Source organism: Anarhichas minor, unplaced genomic scaffold (genome assembly GCF_050575085.1).
Source record: "Anarhichas minor isolate MPS153535 unplaced genomic scaffold, ASM5057508v1 ptg000010l, whole genome shotgun sequence".
Lineage (NCBI taxonomy): Eukaryota > Metazoa > Chordata > Actinopteri > Perciformes > Anarhichadidae > Anarhichas > Anarhichas minor.
The window spans coordinates 397277-413521 of record NW_027466456.1 but is presented as its reverse complement, the minus strand read 5'-3'; the positions used below and the strand labels follow the sequence as shown (position 1 = coordinate 413521).

Genomic DNA, 16245 nt, shown 5'->3' with positions numbered 1-16245 from the left:
TTCTTCCTCACGTACGAATCATTTATAGGTGATGTGTAATTAATCATTTTCTCTCTCCCGCTCTGCAGAGACGAACAGCACCGGGATAAAGATTACCTTCTGGAACGGAGGGACTTATCCATAGACTTCATTTTTTGTTTAGTTTCAGTGGAAGTTCTGAAACAGGTGAGTTATCTGACACTCTGCTCTGGTTTACTGGTTTACACTCCATATATAAAGTCTTTATTCCAGTTGGGTAGCTGGGGTCAGTTGACTACTGTTTGACCCTATGTTGACATGTCATTAAAGAGTGGCTTTGGTTACACCATGTAGTTCCACTTTAACGTCCTCCAGACAGACTTAGTTTCTTTGTTGATGTGATATCTGTTGTAGTAAACATGTATACCGTTTCTTTTACCTTTGGAGAATCGGATGCCGGGTTTCTCACTGTATATGATTTAATTTCAAAGTAAAGTTGATATAGTTTGTAGTTTATATATTTCTTGAAGTTAGGGTGACCAGATGAGGATGGAGTGACACTCTGGGACAGTAGTTATAATATTAGAGAGGAGAAGTCCCGCCCCTTCTTGTGGACCACCATGGGACCTCATTTCAGAAAAAAACATCGTCAGAAGTCAACGGCGAGAGAGTTTGATTTTTGCTATGAATTACAAATATGATGTTTGTCATTTTAAGTGAAGAAAGTCTCAATTTGTTGTAAAACTGTTGAAGTATAAGACTGTAAAAATACGTAATTATAAAAACTACACAACCAAAAGTTGTACCAGAATGTTCTCACACCGGTCTCACTCACACACGGCTGATAAAACACATCAAGTAAGTTAGCTTGTTAGCTAGCTAGCCGAGGTGACGGCCATGTTGTATGATGCGATGGTGAGAGAGGAAGTTCACTGAGCGGTTTCACACAAAACTAAATGATATTGTGTGTAATTAATGGCACAATTCAAACAGGATTGAAAAAAATATTGCCGTTGGCTACTGTACATATTTATTATGATTTAAGGTACCGGAAAGGGGAATTCTTTTCCTATAGAGAAAGCGTTGCCGCTGTGTGTAGGAACTACTGTACATGGCTTTAAAAAACTACAACAGCCACAATTCATTGTCTTATTCTTGGGACAAACAGGACAGTATTTAGGATTTGGGACATCTGGTCATCTTTTTATTGTGAACAATTATTCAAATGATCAGATATCTTAACTGCCAGTGCAGCATTCACCACTGATGAGAGTTGTTTTATTCTTTCACTCATGATTTGCAGACGTAGAAAGATAAGAGCATTGTTTCAAAGTTATTTTTTATTTACTTATCTCCTGTAGTGCAGAAATGAACTGCAGTGTTTGTTAGCGGAGTCTTTGCCTGCAGGGTGACACGGTAAATAAACACAATAGCATCAGACCAACTCCCGACTCGGTTGTGTTTCTAAAGCGGACTCGTCCAAAATCTCTGCAGCATTCTGAACTAAAAGCCGATCCCTGGGGACCGGAGCTAAGTTGTCCTTGGCTTCTTTCCTGTGCGTTTGCTCCTGAATGGAAGCAAAGAGAAAGACTGTCAATGCTGCTAATAAGACCAATGATTCCATGTTTTGCATCACAGATTCCTCTTCATCCAGTGCCAGATGTTCTAGTACACGAAGTCCTAAACCTGGCATTCAAGCACTTTAAACACAAAGAGGGGTAAGTACGCAGCCACACTGATGAATTGGGCATGAATAGAAAGTACTGATGAAGATACAGTGGTGCTCTCACTTCAATAGACGGGCATTGTGTCACCATAAACTGTCATTAAAGACACTTTAAAGAGGTTATTCGGCTTTTCACGAGCAAGTTCTTCTTTTTCCAGCTGTGACAGTCGGCTAGAATAAAAGGTTTTGCAAGGATAACTTTTCAAAGTTACTTGTTTTTCAATTGAAAAAACTTGTTCCACTTGTTTTACAAATTTGAATAAAAGGAAACCTTTTTTTCCCCACACCTGTTCTTTAGTCATAAACTGAGAAGAAAAAACTATTAGTATCTGGCCTCATAGTCCAGCTGTGACAGTTGGAAAACAGTTAGAAAAAAGGTTTCGCAATTTTTCCAAAAACAAGTTTCTATTGTCAGGATCATGTGATCACATGTTTGTTGTTGCAATACTCATTCTGGCCACAAGAGGCTGAAGTGCAGCACCACCCCATGTTCTCAAATAGGACTACAAGCCTTTCTGTTTTCTTCCAGGTGAGTTTTAATTCACACAACTTGCTAACACGCACACGCATGAAGAAATTTAAACGGGGAAGTGGTCATCAGCCTCATGTGGCCGACATGAGTATTACAACAACAAACACTTGATCTTAAAAAGAAAGGTGTTGGGGGGGGTTATGAAGTATGGGGTGTGTATGTTTGTAGGTGTATTTATTTATCTATTCATTTTATTTACCTAAAAGATGTCAAATGTTCCCACATGTTTCACAGAAAAGAGAACTTTGGTTATCTCAGCACAATCTTTTTTTCCCACCTGTTCTTCAGTCATAAACAAAAGAGGAATAAACTTTATATCAGACTTAGAAAATAGATCACCAGAATCTTTGTTTCCCACTTTCCTCTCAGGGCTTCTGTAACAATGTCTTCCACAATAAAGATGTTCACTTGTTTAAGACTTGATGACAAATGCTTTGATTGACAGGTACTGTGGCCCAAACACTGGCAACGTGCACATCATCGCAGACCTGTATGCTGAGGTCATCGGAATCCTGACGCAGTCAAAGTAAGCTGGCTGAATAGTAACTTCACACATTTTGTCATTAGTTTAGATATGTATATGTATATATATATATATATATATATATGTATATCTTTGTGTGTGTGTGTGCTCAGGTTTCAGACGGTGAGGAAGAAGTTCATCACAGAACTGAAGGAGCTCAGACTAAAGGAGCAGAGTCCCTACGTGGTCCAGAGCGTCATCAGCCTCATCATGGGCATGAAGTTCTTCCGGGTTAAAATGTATCCCGTGGAGGATTTTGAGGCTTCTTTTCAGTTCATGCAGGTGAATTATAGTCCTTTATTTGCCCGGGTGTGTATCTACAGTTAGTGTGGCTGATATGAGTGTTTGTTAAATTACAGCAGACATTTTTATTTTATTTTATTACCGCCGCTCTTTGTTCAAACTCAGCAGCTCTCTGTAGCGATGGCTCATAAATCTAGATGAGTAACGATCAAAGGTGAGGTTTGCCAAGAAGCGTGTGGGTGTGCTTGTGTGTGTGTTTTAATGGAGCGTGTCTCTTTTTTCATGAACCTCCTTGCAGCGGTATCACACTCGCTGTTTTCTAAAAGGGACAGTTCACCCAAAAATACTTCCTCTTACCTGTAGTTCTATCTATGAATCCAGATGTTTTTGTGTGAGTTGCAGAGTGTTGGAGATATAAATTATATTGGAACTAGACGTCTCTTTCCAGAAATCATGACCCGGTTAATCGAGATATTCCAGAGACCTTGTTGTGAGCGGTTTCGTGTTGGAACCGTGTGTTAGCTCGGCTAGCTAATGTTACGGCTCAGCTAACGAGGACGCCTTTAATGTTTACATCTCGCTCCGTCACAAGCATGAGCCTCTCCTCCATAAGTAGATGCTTCTTCTGCACGGTGATTCGGCTGGCGGGTCGGTAGAAAGAAAATAGTTCCCGCAGCTAAGAGGAAAAATATGTATATTTTATTTTGCGGTAAATTGTCCCTTTTACATTTCCTGTTGCTAATTGGTTTATGTCCACCACTTTATTCAAGTACTTATCATTGTTTCTACCCATATGAGGGTGTTTTAAAGCCTGAGAAATACAGGATATTTACATTTTGTAATGATGTTTAAGAAGCAAAATTCTTTACGATTAAGTTTGTCTCCAGTTAAAGTCAATAACGCGATGAAAAAACTAGTTCCTGCTCTCAGTGATTCATCCTACGAAGGATTAAAAAGACGATAACAGGATGCTGTACGGTTCTTTTCACGTTTGTTTGACTGTAAATCCACATTTTAAAGCTGACATTTTTCACCTTTTTCACCCTCAATAAAAAGCTGGAGTTCATAAGATAAACCTAGGTTAGGGCTGTCAACATTGTCGTCTTAATACTGCGGAACCATCTTCCTTGTCCTCTGCGTATTCTTCACACATGTGTGTCTTTGATGCTCTTTTCTAGGAGTGTGCCCAGTATTTTCTGGAGGTCAAGGACAAAGACATAAAGCACGCTCTCGCTGGTCTCTTCGTGGAGATCCTCATCCCCGTCGCAGCTGTGAGTAAACTTTTTAAACGGTCTCCGCTGTTTTACTTCAGGCGAATGAATCTCTTTGTGTCATTTTATCGCGTTGAGATCCTCGGTGATGAGCCGTTTTCCTCCTCAGGCGGTGAAAAATGAAGTCAACGTGCCGTGTCTGAAGAACTTTGTGGAGATGCTGTACCAGACTACGTTTGAACTCAGTTCCAGAAAGAAGCACTCTTTGGTAATAATGATATCGGACTCGTTCCTCTCTTCCTCCCCACCACCCCTTTCTCCATTTACTCTGAATCTTTACTACTTCCTTCTCCTTTTGTGTTTCGCTCTTCCTGTATTTTGTCAACTTTTCCATTGGCTAGAAATATCTGAAAATGGTTGCAAAAAAAAAACCCGTCAGTCCTTAAACTAATGGATGATGTCATGAGGACTACGTCCACTTCTTATGTACAGTCTGTGGTCTGTGTCTATTTCTTTAAATTCATCCCTCCGGTCTCGGCTTGGGATCTGTGGTGTGCAATGCTTTTGTGTTTATCTCTTCTTTTTTGTTCAGATGCTCAATTCCTCAATGACTCGGAAAACAAAACTACTTTATCCCTCTGACGCTGTTTTCTCTCCAGGCTCTGTATCCTCTGGTGACCTGCCTGCTGTGTGTCAGTCAGAAGCAGTTCTTCCTCAACAACTGGCACATCTTCCTCCAGAACTGCCTCTCGCACCTGAAGGTACACGCCGAGCCTTTACTCCCGATCCATTTCACAAAGTTTGTAGCACAAACGACTGCATTCTTCAGGTTTTGGGACACATTACTTGGCTCTGACAACCTCACAGGTCTTATGACTCGTGTTGTGTAACATTTGAAATTAGATTTATGTGTTTTCTGCAATGTGAAAACATCAACATGGTGTTACAACATGCTGACTGAAGAAGGGTGTGCTCTGTGGTTCTGTCTCATAATAATGTACTTTACCCTAATTTATCGACAGCCAGATCTGGATAGGAATAGCACTTGATTTAATAATCTAATAATAGTCTTTGTTTAATAAAAGCTGTAATTTATGCTCAAAGACAACAGACATGAAATAAATGATTATTAGGTGTCACTGATTATCGCAAGTGTAACCACAACTGGTTTCACAGAGAATAAAATGAATGGTTAGATCTTTAAACTCTCGTGATTCATCTGATGATCGTTGCATGTTCAATATCTCAAGTGCTGTTTTAACTCAGGTCTGTAGATGACTCCCTGTAAACCAAAGACAAACCAATCAAACCCACTTTCCTCTTGTCCCCGACCGTCATGGAGCCCCCCTCCCCTCTCGTTCTACATTGATTACCCTTTCTGTGGAGATCCCATGATCTTGTGGTGGATAGATTTCATGTTCTTTGCGTCTTTGTGATGGTGATTTCCGATGGTTTCGAATGGCCGTTTGTCTTCTCAGTGATCTCTTTTCCAGTGTTCTCTTTCACTGTAATTGTTTCAGGTTTCCTTCATTCAAAAAATACAAAAGGCTTAATCGGTCAGTCTGAGTTGTGGTGATGCTGATTCTGTGATTGAGATCATCTTACGGGTTTCTGTGTGATGGGTTAGGGTAGTGATGATGTTCAGTGATTTAGGGGGTTCTTGTCCAACCAGTGATTTTAACCCTGTGGCTGCTCTTAAAAAAATGGTCAAAGAAAGATCAATACATTACTTAAAGAGACAGTAGTGATGTTCTGTAGTGTGTGAGGTTCTCCTCCACAGTCAGGGTTCTACTGCAGTAGATGAGTTCATAGAAACAGACAGGAGAACCAGCACGGGAGCAAAGTGATGTTCTGCTGTGGACGTATGTTAGACTCTAACAGAATGTCTCTCAGTTGAAGTGAAGCTATATTCAGAATGTCTTCACCTCTTCACCTTGCTGTCAGACAGACCTTTCTGAGGGGAACTCAAGCTGTTATCTATGATCTCTACAAACACACCAGACTCCATTCACTCAAACACTGATTCTACCTCTCAGGACACAGGAGCTGCTGCTCTCCTGCTGCCTCCATCTGTTGCTGAGGTTGTGTTGTTGAGACATCAGTGAATCTGAACTAACTCTTTAAAACACAGTGAATGGAGTCTGGTGTGTTTGTAGAGATCATAGATAACCGCTTCAGTTCCCCTCAGAAAGGTCTGTCTGACAGCAAGGTGAAGAGGTGAAGACATTCTGAATATAGCTTCACTTACCATCTACTGTAGTAAAACGCTGACTGTTGCTCAGAACCTCATACAACCACACTTCAAAACATCCAAACTCTACCTTTAATGCATTTGCATGCTGAATGTTGTGCATGTATGTTCTCAGATTCTTTATTTGGTATTTTACAAACTAATGGAGATTATGGTTTACACCATATTTGGGCTGCCCTACTTTAAAGTGTGATCCCCACAGGGTTAAGATACAGCACATAGCATTTTGAGCTTGCTTGATTTGGATTTGAATAAACTGCTGATTTGGGTTTCGTTGCTTGCTCCACCCATTTTCCTTTCACACCTTTAAATGTCCTTTTCCTCACGCTTCAATGTTCCTCTTTTCATCCACTCTATTCATTTGTCTATTTATTTGTGTTTTCTCTGTCAAACTGTCTGATTTACAGACCACAGCACACCTTATTTTGCTTTATCACTTTCAAATTAAGATTTGTGTCACTCTTATGTTGAGATATATATATATATATATATATATATATATATATATATATATATATATATATATATATATATATATATATATATATATATATATATATATATATATATATATATATATATATATATATATATATATATATATATATATATATATATATATATATATATATATATAAATAATACCATATCAAACACCAACGAACTGTTACTTTTTATTACTGGCATGCCACTAATAAGTCCACAAGTGGAAGGTTGAACAGTTCATTGTGTTTCATTTCAGGAACATAGTGTTGATTTATGCACCGTCACATTGATGAGATACTTCAGACTGCTCTTTTCATATTTGTTTAGTTTTTGCCTTTTAACATGCATGTTACCCCTCCCCCCCTCAACCCCTTCATTCTTTGTCTCCTGTCATGTCATCTTTTTTCTCACGTCGACTCGCTCCAGATGCCGTCTAACAACAGCATCCGAAAGCAGATTGAGACGCTGCAGGTGAGTTTATGTGGTTGGCAGCGAGCTGCCCGGTGCTCCCGTCACTCTGAAAAGGTCCGGGTCCTAAAACCAGGAAGCTAGATTATGAATCCTAAGGGCGTGGCCCGCCCAGCTCCGCCTCTGATTGGAGAGTAGTCGTCGTCTATGTTGGTTGGATTCGGTTATGTTTAGGCTTGAGGAGTGAGATTGGTGAGGGTAAGGATATCAGGGTGAGCCAATCAGAGGCAGCGTAGGGCGGGTCATGTGTTGGAGAGCAGAAGCTCAGGCTGGGCCGGTTGATGAAGTCTAAACTACGATCTCCAACACTTCTGTCTATTCTGTAATTAGTAGCTATTGGTGTTCCAGAGAGGTTTGACGTTTGAGTTTATTCTTCAAGCAAAGAACCAACTCGAGGTCGCCTCCAGAGACCAACTGCTTGTATAGTTTCTCCGTCTGAGGCTAAAGCTCCGCCTTTATTTTAAACTCTTCCTCTGTTGCCTTGGATGCGATAGTATATTTTATATCTGTCTCAGGAAGTTCCAAATGTTCACACATGTCCTGGCATGTCTCCATGATACCAATATTTTCAGAGGTTTTTCAAAGTGTATTACATTTTTTTTTTACTTGTACATTGAGTCAAACAGGTTATATGTTAAATCATATTATATTAGCACTAGTTATACACACATAGACGTGTGTTTAAAACATAGTGCTGCTGACGTATTGTGATAAATCAAACTCCAACTCATGACGTCACCGTAGTAGGATTGATAACACCGTGACCAGGACGTAGAACCGATCCCCCTGATTGGCTCACGTGGGTAGTGAGTCGTCCTCTGTGGGGACATTGAAGAGTGAAGAGGAAGACGTGTTGTGTTGTGTTGTGTTGTGGCCTTTCAGGCTTTGTTGTTGAGCTGGTTTGTGTTTTTGGTCGGTGGTGATGACTGTTGTCTGATATTTAGATTTGAACTGAATGAAAGGGTCTTACTCAGAGCGTTTACTCAAGTACTGTACTTAACTTCGAGGTACTTGTTCTTTACTTGAGTATTTTCATGTTATGCTACTTTATACTTCATCTTCACCACATTTTGGAAGTCAATATTGTACTTTTTCACTCCACTACATCTATTTGACGGCATTAGTTACTAGCTACTTTCAGTTTCAGATTATTAATAAAAAATAAATATTTAAACATTAAACTAATAAATGATGATGTCGTTTTATGGATTAAGCTACTGGGAGGTATATAAAGTAGCTGAGATTATGTTAATGTTAATGCATCAATGATTATGAAACTAACGTATATTATTCTGCATAATGAGTAGTTTTACTTTTGCTACTTAAAGTACATTTTGATGCTCATAATTTTAAGTAATATTTTGAATGCAGGACTTTAACTTGCAGCAGAGTATTTCTACTCTGTTATTGCTGTTTTTACTCAAGTAAAGGATCTGAGTACTTCAAGCAAATATCAGCCATATAACAGGAAATCTACACTCTACTGTCATTAAATGCAAGTTTTTGTTATCAGCCAAAAATAAATAATAGTAGCAGCTATCAATGCCATATCAGCAAAAACAATTCAGATTTGTGCATCCTAATTTATTACCAGACGGTCAGAGAAAGTCGTGAGAGGATGAACTCATTTGAATATCATAGAATTTGATGATTTACCTGCCACCTCACATTGAGGCTGAGTTTTGTTTTTTATAAAATCGTTAATCGACATCCTTAATGAGCTCGGCACTGAGGTGAGAGGGGGATTTCCAGCAGAAATCGAGCCTTGATATGCAGCCGCTACTTCAATCAACACATTTCCATGACGTTAAAGAAGTTAGATTACCAGACCAAATTAATCAGGTTAAATAAATGCATGAGTCGTCATGTGTCCTCGTGTTTGAAGTCTAGTATTTGATCAACCAACAAAGGTTGAGAAAGTTATTAACCTGTTTTCAAAAGTTGCCGTCAAATTAGGGAACCTACAGCTGAGTTTGAGTTCTTTTAAATAGAAACTCAATTATTAATTTACCTTCTTATTCAACAAGCCAATTAGAGATTATTAAATCTCGCAGCACAATAGTGTACTTGATTTATGGACTGTGGTTTCCAATCCAGCGTGGAACAAGACAGTTTCTCACTTACCTCTAAGGTTTATGTTTACAGTATCGTGTTGATAAACCGAGCCGTGGCGTGCTTAACTGTGTTTAAAAGTCCTCGTTCATTCTTAAAGTAGTTCCACATCAAAGTAGCGTTTTGCTTTTTATTTTGATATATATTCAAATCCTTTATTAGTCCCACAGAGGGGACATTTTCAGTGTTAGAGCAGCAAAGGAGACAGAAAAACAAGCAGAGACAACAGTAAAAAACAAACACGATCAAATATCTGTCAGTAGACTGAAAAGTTGAGTCCACATTATTGCACTTATAAAATATTGATGCTGCACAGAATATTAATAACTATCTGAACACCGGATGTATAAATATTAGATGGAGGAATAATAAAAGGAGATGCTGTGACAGTGAGGTGGTTGGATAGAAAGGCAGAGAGAGTTTGGCCAAAAGAGTTTGAAACCACAAACCTCCATAAAGCCGTCATATAGAAGTCCTTGCACCAAGACCACATTACACGCTCTGAGCCGGATCGCCCACAGTCTGGACCATCGGGTTGGGACCAGTCTGCAAAATAACCCGACACACAGGCCTCGCCTCGGCTTCTTCTCGTTGCCGTCCTCGTGCCCCAAGAAGTGGAGAGAGTCATGTCCTATTGTGATCCAGGTTCTCACAAAAGGCTCTGGATCAAATGTGTCCAAAGGGGGTCCATGTAGGTCCACAAACAGACATGAAGACAGACTCGATTAGACAAACCTGTTGCATCTCTGGCAAAAAAAATCGTCCCTCACACTCACTTTTCATATCGGTGAATACATGTTTTTGCAGTTTTCTAACGGCCCTGTGCAGGTATCTCAACAATATGTTCATTATAACAGTTAACTCGGCCGGTCAGTCCATAAAGTGGTCGTAATGGTTATTTTCCTCAAGATGTTTTCTTCTGGTTGACATTGATTGTCTTCATACTCAACATTTCATCCAAAAGCCCATAAAATAGTTTTTTATTTCACTAGTTTTACTGCCGACTACATCTTCAAAATGCTTAGCGATCATCGGATCCTGTGGACTTTTAACTGTTCAGACGTGAAACTCATTGGAAATTAAGCACAGAGGCTGAAAAAGGATCGTACAGTTCCTCAAGAGAACATCAACCCGGTCTCACAGGTGGGTAGGGTTACTTCCAAAATCAAAGTGAGTGTCTCATATTGTTCTCTTTACATCCACAGAACAAAGACCCCAAAATGTCCCGCGTGGCTCTGGAGTCTCTCTACAGACTGCTGTGGGTCTACATCATCAGGATCAAGTGTGAGAGTAACACTGTCACACAGAGGTCAGTTGATTGATGGCTATGAAGTACAAGTCTTTTCAATATTAGCCTTGTTGTTGAGCAGTAAATAAGCTCAAAATATCCCTTTTTTTCCTCCACTAGTCGACTACTCAGCATCGTTTCAGCACTTTTCCCCAAAGGCTCCCGGAGTGTGGTGCCCAGGGACACACCGCTCAACATCTTCGTCAAGATCATCCAGTTCATCGCTCAGGTAAGTTGGAGCCGACATACCTGGATCTCACAGCTAATGATACACCGTGTAGGAGCTGTGTGTAAAGCCCCTTTCTCACTGGACTAAAACATTCACTTACTCCCACTAACATCTGGCGTTTGTCTCTCGTGGGAAAGGTTACAACCGGCATTCATTCCCGGGAAAAAATGACTCTGCGGTAGCCACGGGTATTTATCAGCTGCAGCGATGGAGACACGTTTTGTGACGCGCGTTGAAGTGAATATATAACAAACAAAATCAACAGGGATAATTATTGTAATTTATTAACGAACAAAACATAGAATTAATATGCTCTTCTCAAAGCCACCAGACTCCAGTCAGACAACAGTAATGTTACCTCACTGATCATTGAAACACACTCAACAGAAGCAAAATAACTCATCAAAACCGTCTTTGTCGGTCTTTCCACTGTTCCAATGGTCCATTTAGAGTCAAACAGACCATAAAGCAGGGGATGCTTTAGGGCGGGGCTACACAGTGATTGACAGGTCTCTACCAGAGACGTATACGGCGTCTCTATGTCATTCCTCCTCAGTCCTAATATGGTCACTTCCTGTTCACTGGTTGCAAAAAGCCAAAATGTCGACGTGTGACCAGGGTTAGTGAATCCTGCTCTGTTGGTCGTTACAGGAAAGACTGGACTTCGCTATGAAGGAGATAATCTACGACCTCCTGTGTGTGGGCAAGTCTCACAAAACCTTCGCCATCAACCCGGAGGTAAAGTAGAGGCTTCAGGTTCTGATGTTGTTGTGGCGTCTGTGGATTCCTTCTCGTCATAACTCTCTCGTCGTCTCAACAGAGGATGAACATCGGTCTGCGAGCCTTCCTGGTGATCGCCGACAGCCTCCAGCAGAAAGACGGCGAGCCTCCGATGCCCACGACTGGGATCATCATGCCCTCCGGCAACACCCTGCGCGTCAAGAAGATCTTCCTCAACACCACCCTCACAGACGAAGAAGCCAAGGTCATAGGTGGGTTGGAAAAATAAAAAGGCTTTTTTTAGTTGAAACAGTTGAATGACTCCTCTGGGTGTTTTCCAGGCATGTCGCTGTACTACCCTCAAGTCAGAAAGGCCTTAGATAACATCCTGCGACACCTGGACAAGGAAGTGGGACGCTCCATGAGCATGACCAACGTACAGATGTCCAACAAGGAGCCCGAGGACATGATCACGTACGTCACCACAAACCTGGACTCGTGCTGTTTTACTTCCTTTTTGTTACTTCTGACCTGAAGTTCTCATAAGCCGGTTTTTGTACCACAGGGGAGAGAGGAAGCCAAAGATCGATCTGTTCCGTACGTGCGTGGCCGCCATCCCGAGACTGATCCCGGACGGCATGAGCAGACAAGACCTCATAGAGCTTCTAGCCAAGTAATCCCCCCCTCCTCTAACCTAACTGCAGACACATCGGTGTGCAATCTACCTTAGCGCCTAACGTCTTCCTCCCTCTCCCTCTGCAGACTGACCATCCACATGGACGAGGAGCTGCGTGGCCTCGCCTTCACCACCCTCCAGGCCCTGATGGTGGATTTCCCAGAGTGGCGTGAGGACGTCCTCTCGGGCTTCGCGTACTTCATCGTGCGAGAAGTGACGGACGTCCACCCCACTTTGTTGGACAACGCTGTCAAGATGCTGCTGCAGCTCCTCAGCCAGTGGAGGCAGGCGGTGCAGAGCAGCAATAAGAGCCACGATGCAAAGGTTTGTGAAGGAAGTCCGAACGGTTTTATAGCTTCATCACTAGCAGTGATTTTTATGTGTTATGTGCGTTACTGTACTTTGTGTTTATGGCTTTTGGTTTGTTTAGTGTTTAGAGTCTGATCTCAATTGTTTTCTCTCCAGTGTTTATGAATTAACAACATGAATAAATAGGTTATCATTTTTCTAAGTCACTTTTTCAATCATAAAACCGGTTCTAAAATTGTTTGTCAGGTGATTTTTTTTTTCTCTTATGATAATTTACAAAAACAAAACTACACAATATATGTTCCTTTGAGTTTAGAGTGCATGTAGAAATTTAGTCATTTTTAGACCATGTGGTAGTGTTGCACTTCAGCCTCTTGTGGCCAAAATTAGTATTACAACAAAAAACACTTGATGAAACCTGCCAAAACATATTTTCTCCACATCTTTTACAGATGAAAAGAAAAACCTGTTCTTAAATCATACACACAGGAGAGAAAACAATTTAAATCAGTCTTAGAAAATGAATCGGCAGAATCTTTTTCTCTCACTTGCCTCTCAGGGCTTCCGTACAATTGGCCCCAATGTTCAGAGTGAGTTTTTGATGATAAATATTATTTTCACAGGGCTCAAGCAGCGGCCATTCCCTGCCCCTGGAGCGTACTCCTCTGTTGGGTGTGCTGCGCGTGGTGGAGGGTTTGGCTCTGGTGGTGCTCTGTAGCTGTCGTCCTGCTACACGCCGGCTGGCTGTTAACGTCCTCAAGGAGGTCCGTGCGCTGCACACAGCACTGGGCATCTGCAAGGTAATTACTCCAACCACGGTGTGTTTTATTACGGCCGACAAATAACAGCCAAAGACTTTTAGTACTGTTTTTCTGACATTTGCTCTATCTACCTCAATCTTTCAGGGGGATGAGGAACTGGCCATTGATGTAATGGACCGATTAAGTGCATCGGTGCTGGAGAGCTTCATTCATCTCACAGGAGCTGACCAGGTATTCATTGCATCTCTCATTTACAAAATCATAAAACTTAACAACTCCTCCGAGGCTCAATGTGTCTTTTCTCCGTAGACCAACCTGCTGTACTGTCCCAGTGGCATTGATCTGCAGACGCTGGCGGAGTGGAGCTCATCTCCCATCAGCCACCAGTTCGACGTGGTGAGCCCCTCGCACATCTGGGTGTTTGCCCACGTCACTCAGGGCCAGGACCCCTGGGTCATCAGCTTCTCCAGCTTCCTGCGGCAGGAGAACCTGCCAAAACATTGCCCCACCGCCCTCAACTACGCCTGGATGTTCGCCTACACGCGCCTGCAGCTTCTGTCTCCACAAGTTGACATCAAGTACGTTTCCCTCAAGGCAGCTGCTTTGTTCTCTCGACCGGCGGCTCTGTGTTGTCGTTCCCTTTTTATGTCATGTCATCTCTGACCTCTCCTGTTATGTACGTTCACCTTCAGCAGCCCCATCAACGCCAAGAAACTGAACAGTCTGAACAGCAGCGACTCCTACATCGGCCTCTGGAGGAACTACCTGATTCTGTGCTGCAGCTCCGCCTCCTCCTCCCCCTCCATGTCCTCCTCGTCCTCCACCTCTGGCTCCGTCCGCTGCTCCCCGCCTGAGACGCTGGCGTCCACGCCGGACAGCGGCTACAGTTACGATTCGAAGGTGAGGCTGCTGAACACGGAGCAGAGAGGAGAGGTTGTAACAATGTGAATAGTTCAATAAACTAGTAGTTTTAGCGCATGGAGCCTGAATTATGTTTTCCAACATTGGTAATACTTGGTAAATGTTGGACATAAAGATTCCATTGTTTTTACATTTTTGTAAAATTTATTAGAAAAGAAATTCAACTTCCGTTTTTTGTTGTTGTCATTATTACTATGTTCTACTGAACAAAATACATTTTTGAGTTCCCTCTACTTCTAGCCATGATTGTGCTGTTTCCATAGAGCTGCAATATACAAACCATGTGTTGCCATTTTTCAAGTATTGAAAGTTATGCACAAAAATGCAATCCAGTGTCAATTTAAGTACGACGATGTATTATGTGTAACCCTGGATTTCAGAATCCTAAAAACATAGGATCCATGTAACGATGACCAATGAACAGCTGGTAATTTATTGTTACATTTCAGCCATGACATTGCTTGCGTCTGTGTGTTCATAGATTGTTGGTACTCCGTCCCCCTCCTCCCTCTTCAAACACATCGTTCCAATGATGCGCTCTGAGAGCATGGACATCACAGAGTCTCTCGTGTTGGGGCTTGGCAGGACCAACCCCGTGGCCTTCAGGTAAACAACACATGGCGTGATCTGTGCTTTATTTAACAGAGGTGGGACAAAGTCACGTGCAAGTCTCAGAGTCAAGTCCCAAGTCCTAAACTTTGACTTTCGAGTCCTAATCAAGTCATAATGCCCTCTTCACCAAATGCAATGCCATTTGTGTGTCTGTCTGTAATTTCCGCAAGTTTTGCAAACTGTAATGTCTGTAGATGTCTCTTACTGACTAGTGCAACTACAGGTTAAGGTAATACATACTTTCATTCATTACACATGCTGCAATTAGTTTCTTTATTGACCACCGCGTAGTTTTATCTATACGCAAACAAAATGACCGTTGGTATCATTTCTCCAACTGGACTTCGGTAACGTGATGTTAGTTCTTAATGATTCTCTCCTACAGGTTCAAACAAAGACAATCTGGGGACTTAAGAGTCGACTTGCTGGGAATGAATAGAGTTAAATTCAGGAAATGAACTGATTCGTGCCACACTTTTTAAATGTACTTTTGAAGTGGGCTTTTGGGGATAGTATGAAGTGTTTTCATGTCAAAAGCCTGAAAGTCAAAGTGAAGTCACGAGTCCAATTTTTTTTGATTTTGTCAAATTCTTGATGTGACTCGAGTCCACACCTCTGGTCCTTAATATATTCTGCTACACCTCGACATACTCTTTACAATCTTTGAATTGTTTATTTACATGATACCTTTCCCGTCCTTCAGAGAGCTGATAGAGGAGCTCAATCCCATCATAAAAGAAGCTCTAGAAAGAAGACCTGAAGTAAGTGCACGTCACTGATACCATCTGCCACAGTTCTGTGTTCAGCAAAAGACGATCTGCTGAGTTACAATGCTGCCGTGTTTACTCTGCAGAACATGAAGCGACGCAGGCGTCGGGACATCCTCAGGGTCCAGCTGGTCCGGATATTTGAGCTGCTGGCTGATGCTGGCGTCATCAGTCAGATGTACGTAATCCACAACGATCCCGTGACAATGAGTGAGTTTGCTCTTTTAATTTATCTGCGTATTAATCTTACCTTTGTTGCTGAACTCTTCACAGAACCAGTGGAGGGTTAGACGGAGAGAGCCACTCTCTGAACAGCACGCTGCTCGAGTATGTTGATCTGACCAGGCAGCTGCTCGAGGCCGAAAATGACAAGGACTCTGACACGCTGAAGGACATTCGCTGCCACTTCAGTGCACTTGTGGCCAATATCATTCAGAATGTCCCAGGTATGT

At 41.7% G+C, this 16245-nt stretch overlaps 1 protein-coding gene across 9 annotated transcripts in view; it reads left to right on the top strand.

Annotated features, from left to right (window-relative positions):
* The window catches only part of fryl (furry homolog, like), a 65844-nt gene that overhangs the window by 19695 nt on the left and 29904 nt on the right, over nucleotides 1–16245 (top strand). For 4 of the 9 annotated variants that reach the window (XM_076087323.1, XM_076087324.1, XM_076087318.1 and 1 more), the window contains 23 exons: nucleotides 69–165; nucleotides 1597–1676; nucleotides 2662–2742; nucleotides 2853–3021; nucleotides 4161–4253; nucleotides 4363–4461; nucleotides 4853–4954; nucleotides 7357–7401; nucleotides 10716–10819; nucleotides 10919–11027; nucleotides 11679–11765; nucleotides 11848–12019; nucleotides 12089–12221; nucleotides 12313–12420; nucleotides 12510–12747; nucleotides 13356–13532; nucleotides 13638–13724; nucleotides 13803–14071; nucleotides 14186–14393; nucleotides 14896–15020; nucleotides 15730–15787; nucleotides 15880–15971; nucleotides 16067–16239. In XM_076087323.1, coding sequence (XP_075943438.1) covers nucleotides 69–165; nucleotides 1597–1676; nucleotides 2662–2742; nucleotides 2853–3021; nucleotides 4161–4253; nucleotides 4363–4461; nucleotides 4853–4954; nucleotides 7357–7401; nucleotides 10716–10819; nucleotides 10919–11027; nucleotides 11679–11765; nucleotides 11848–12019; nucleotides 12089–12221; nucleotides 12313–12420; nucleotides 12510–12747; nucleotides 13356–13532; nucleotides 13638–13724; nucleotides 13803–14071; nucleotides 14186–14393; nucleotides 14896–15020; nucleotides 15730–15787; nucleotides 15880–15971; nucleotides 16067–16239 — 2906 coding nt within the window. The remainder of the gene's footprint in view (nucleotides 1–68; nucleotides 166–1596; nucleotides 1677–2661; nucleotides 2743–2852; nucleotides 3022–4160; nucleotides 4254–4362; nucleotides 4462–4852; nucleotides 4955–7356; nucleotides 7402–10715; nucleotides 10820–10918; nucleotides 11028–11678; nucleotides 11766–11847; nucleotides 12020–12088; nucleotides 12222–12312; nucleotides 12421–12509; nucleotides 12748–13355; nucleotides 13533–13637; nucleotides 13725–13802; nucleotides 14072–14185; nucleotides 14394–14895; nucleotides 15021–15729; nucleotides 15788–15879; nucleotides 15972–16066; nucleotides 16240–16245) is intronic. The other 5 variants (XM_076087326.1, XM_076087321.1, XM_076087320.1 and 2 more) reach the window with 2 other exon arrangements.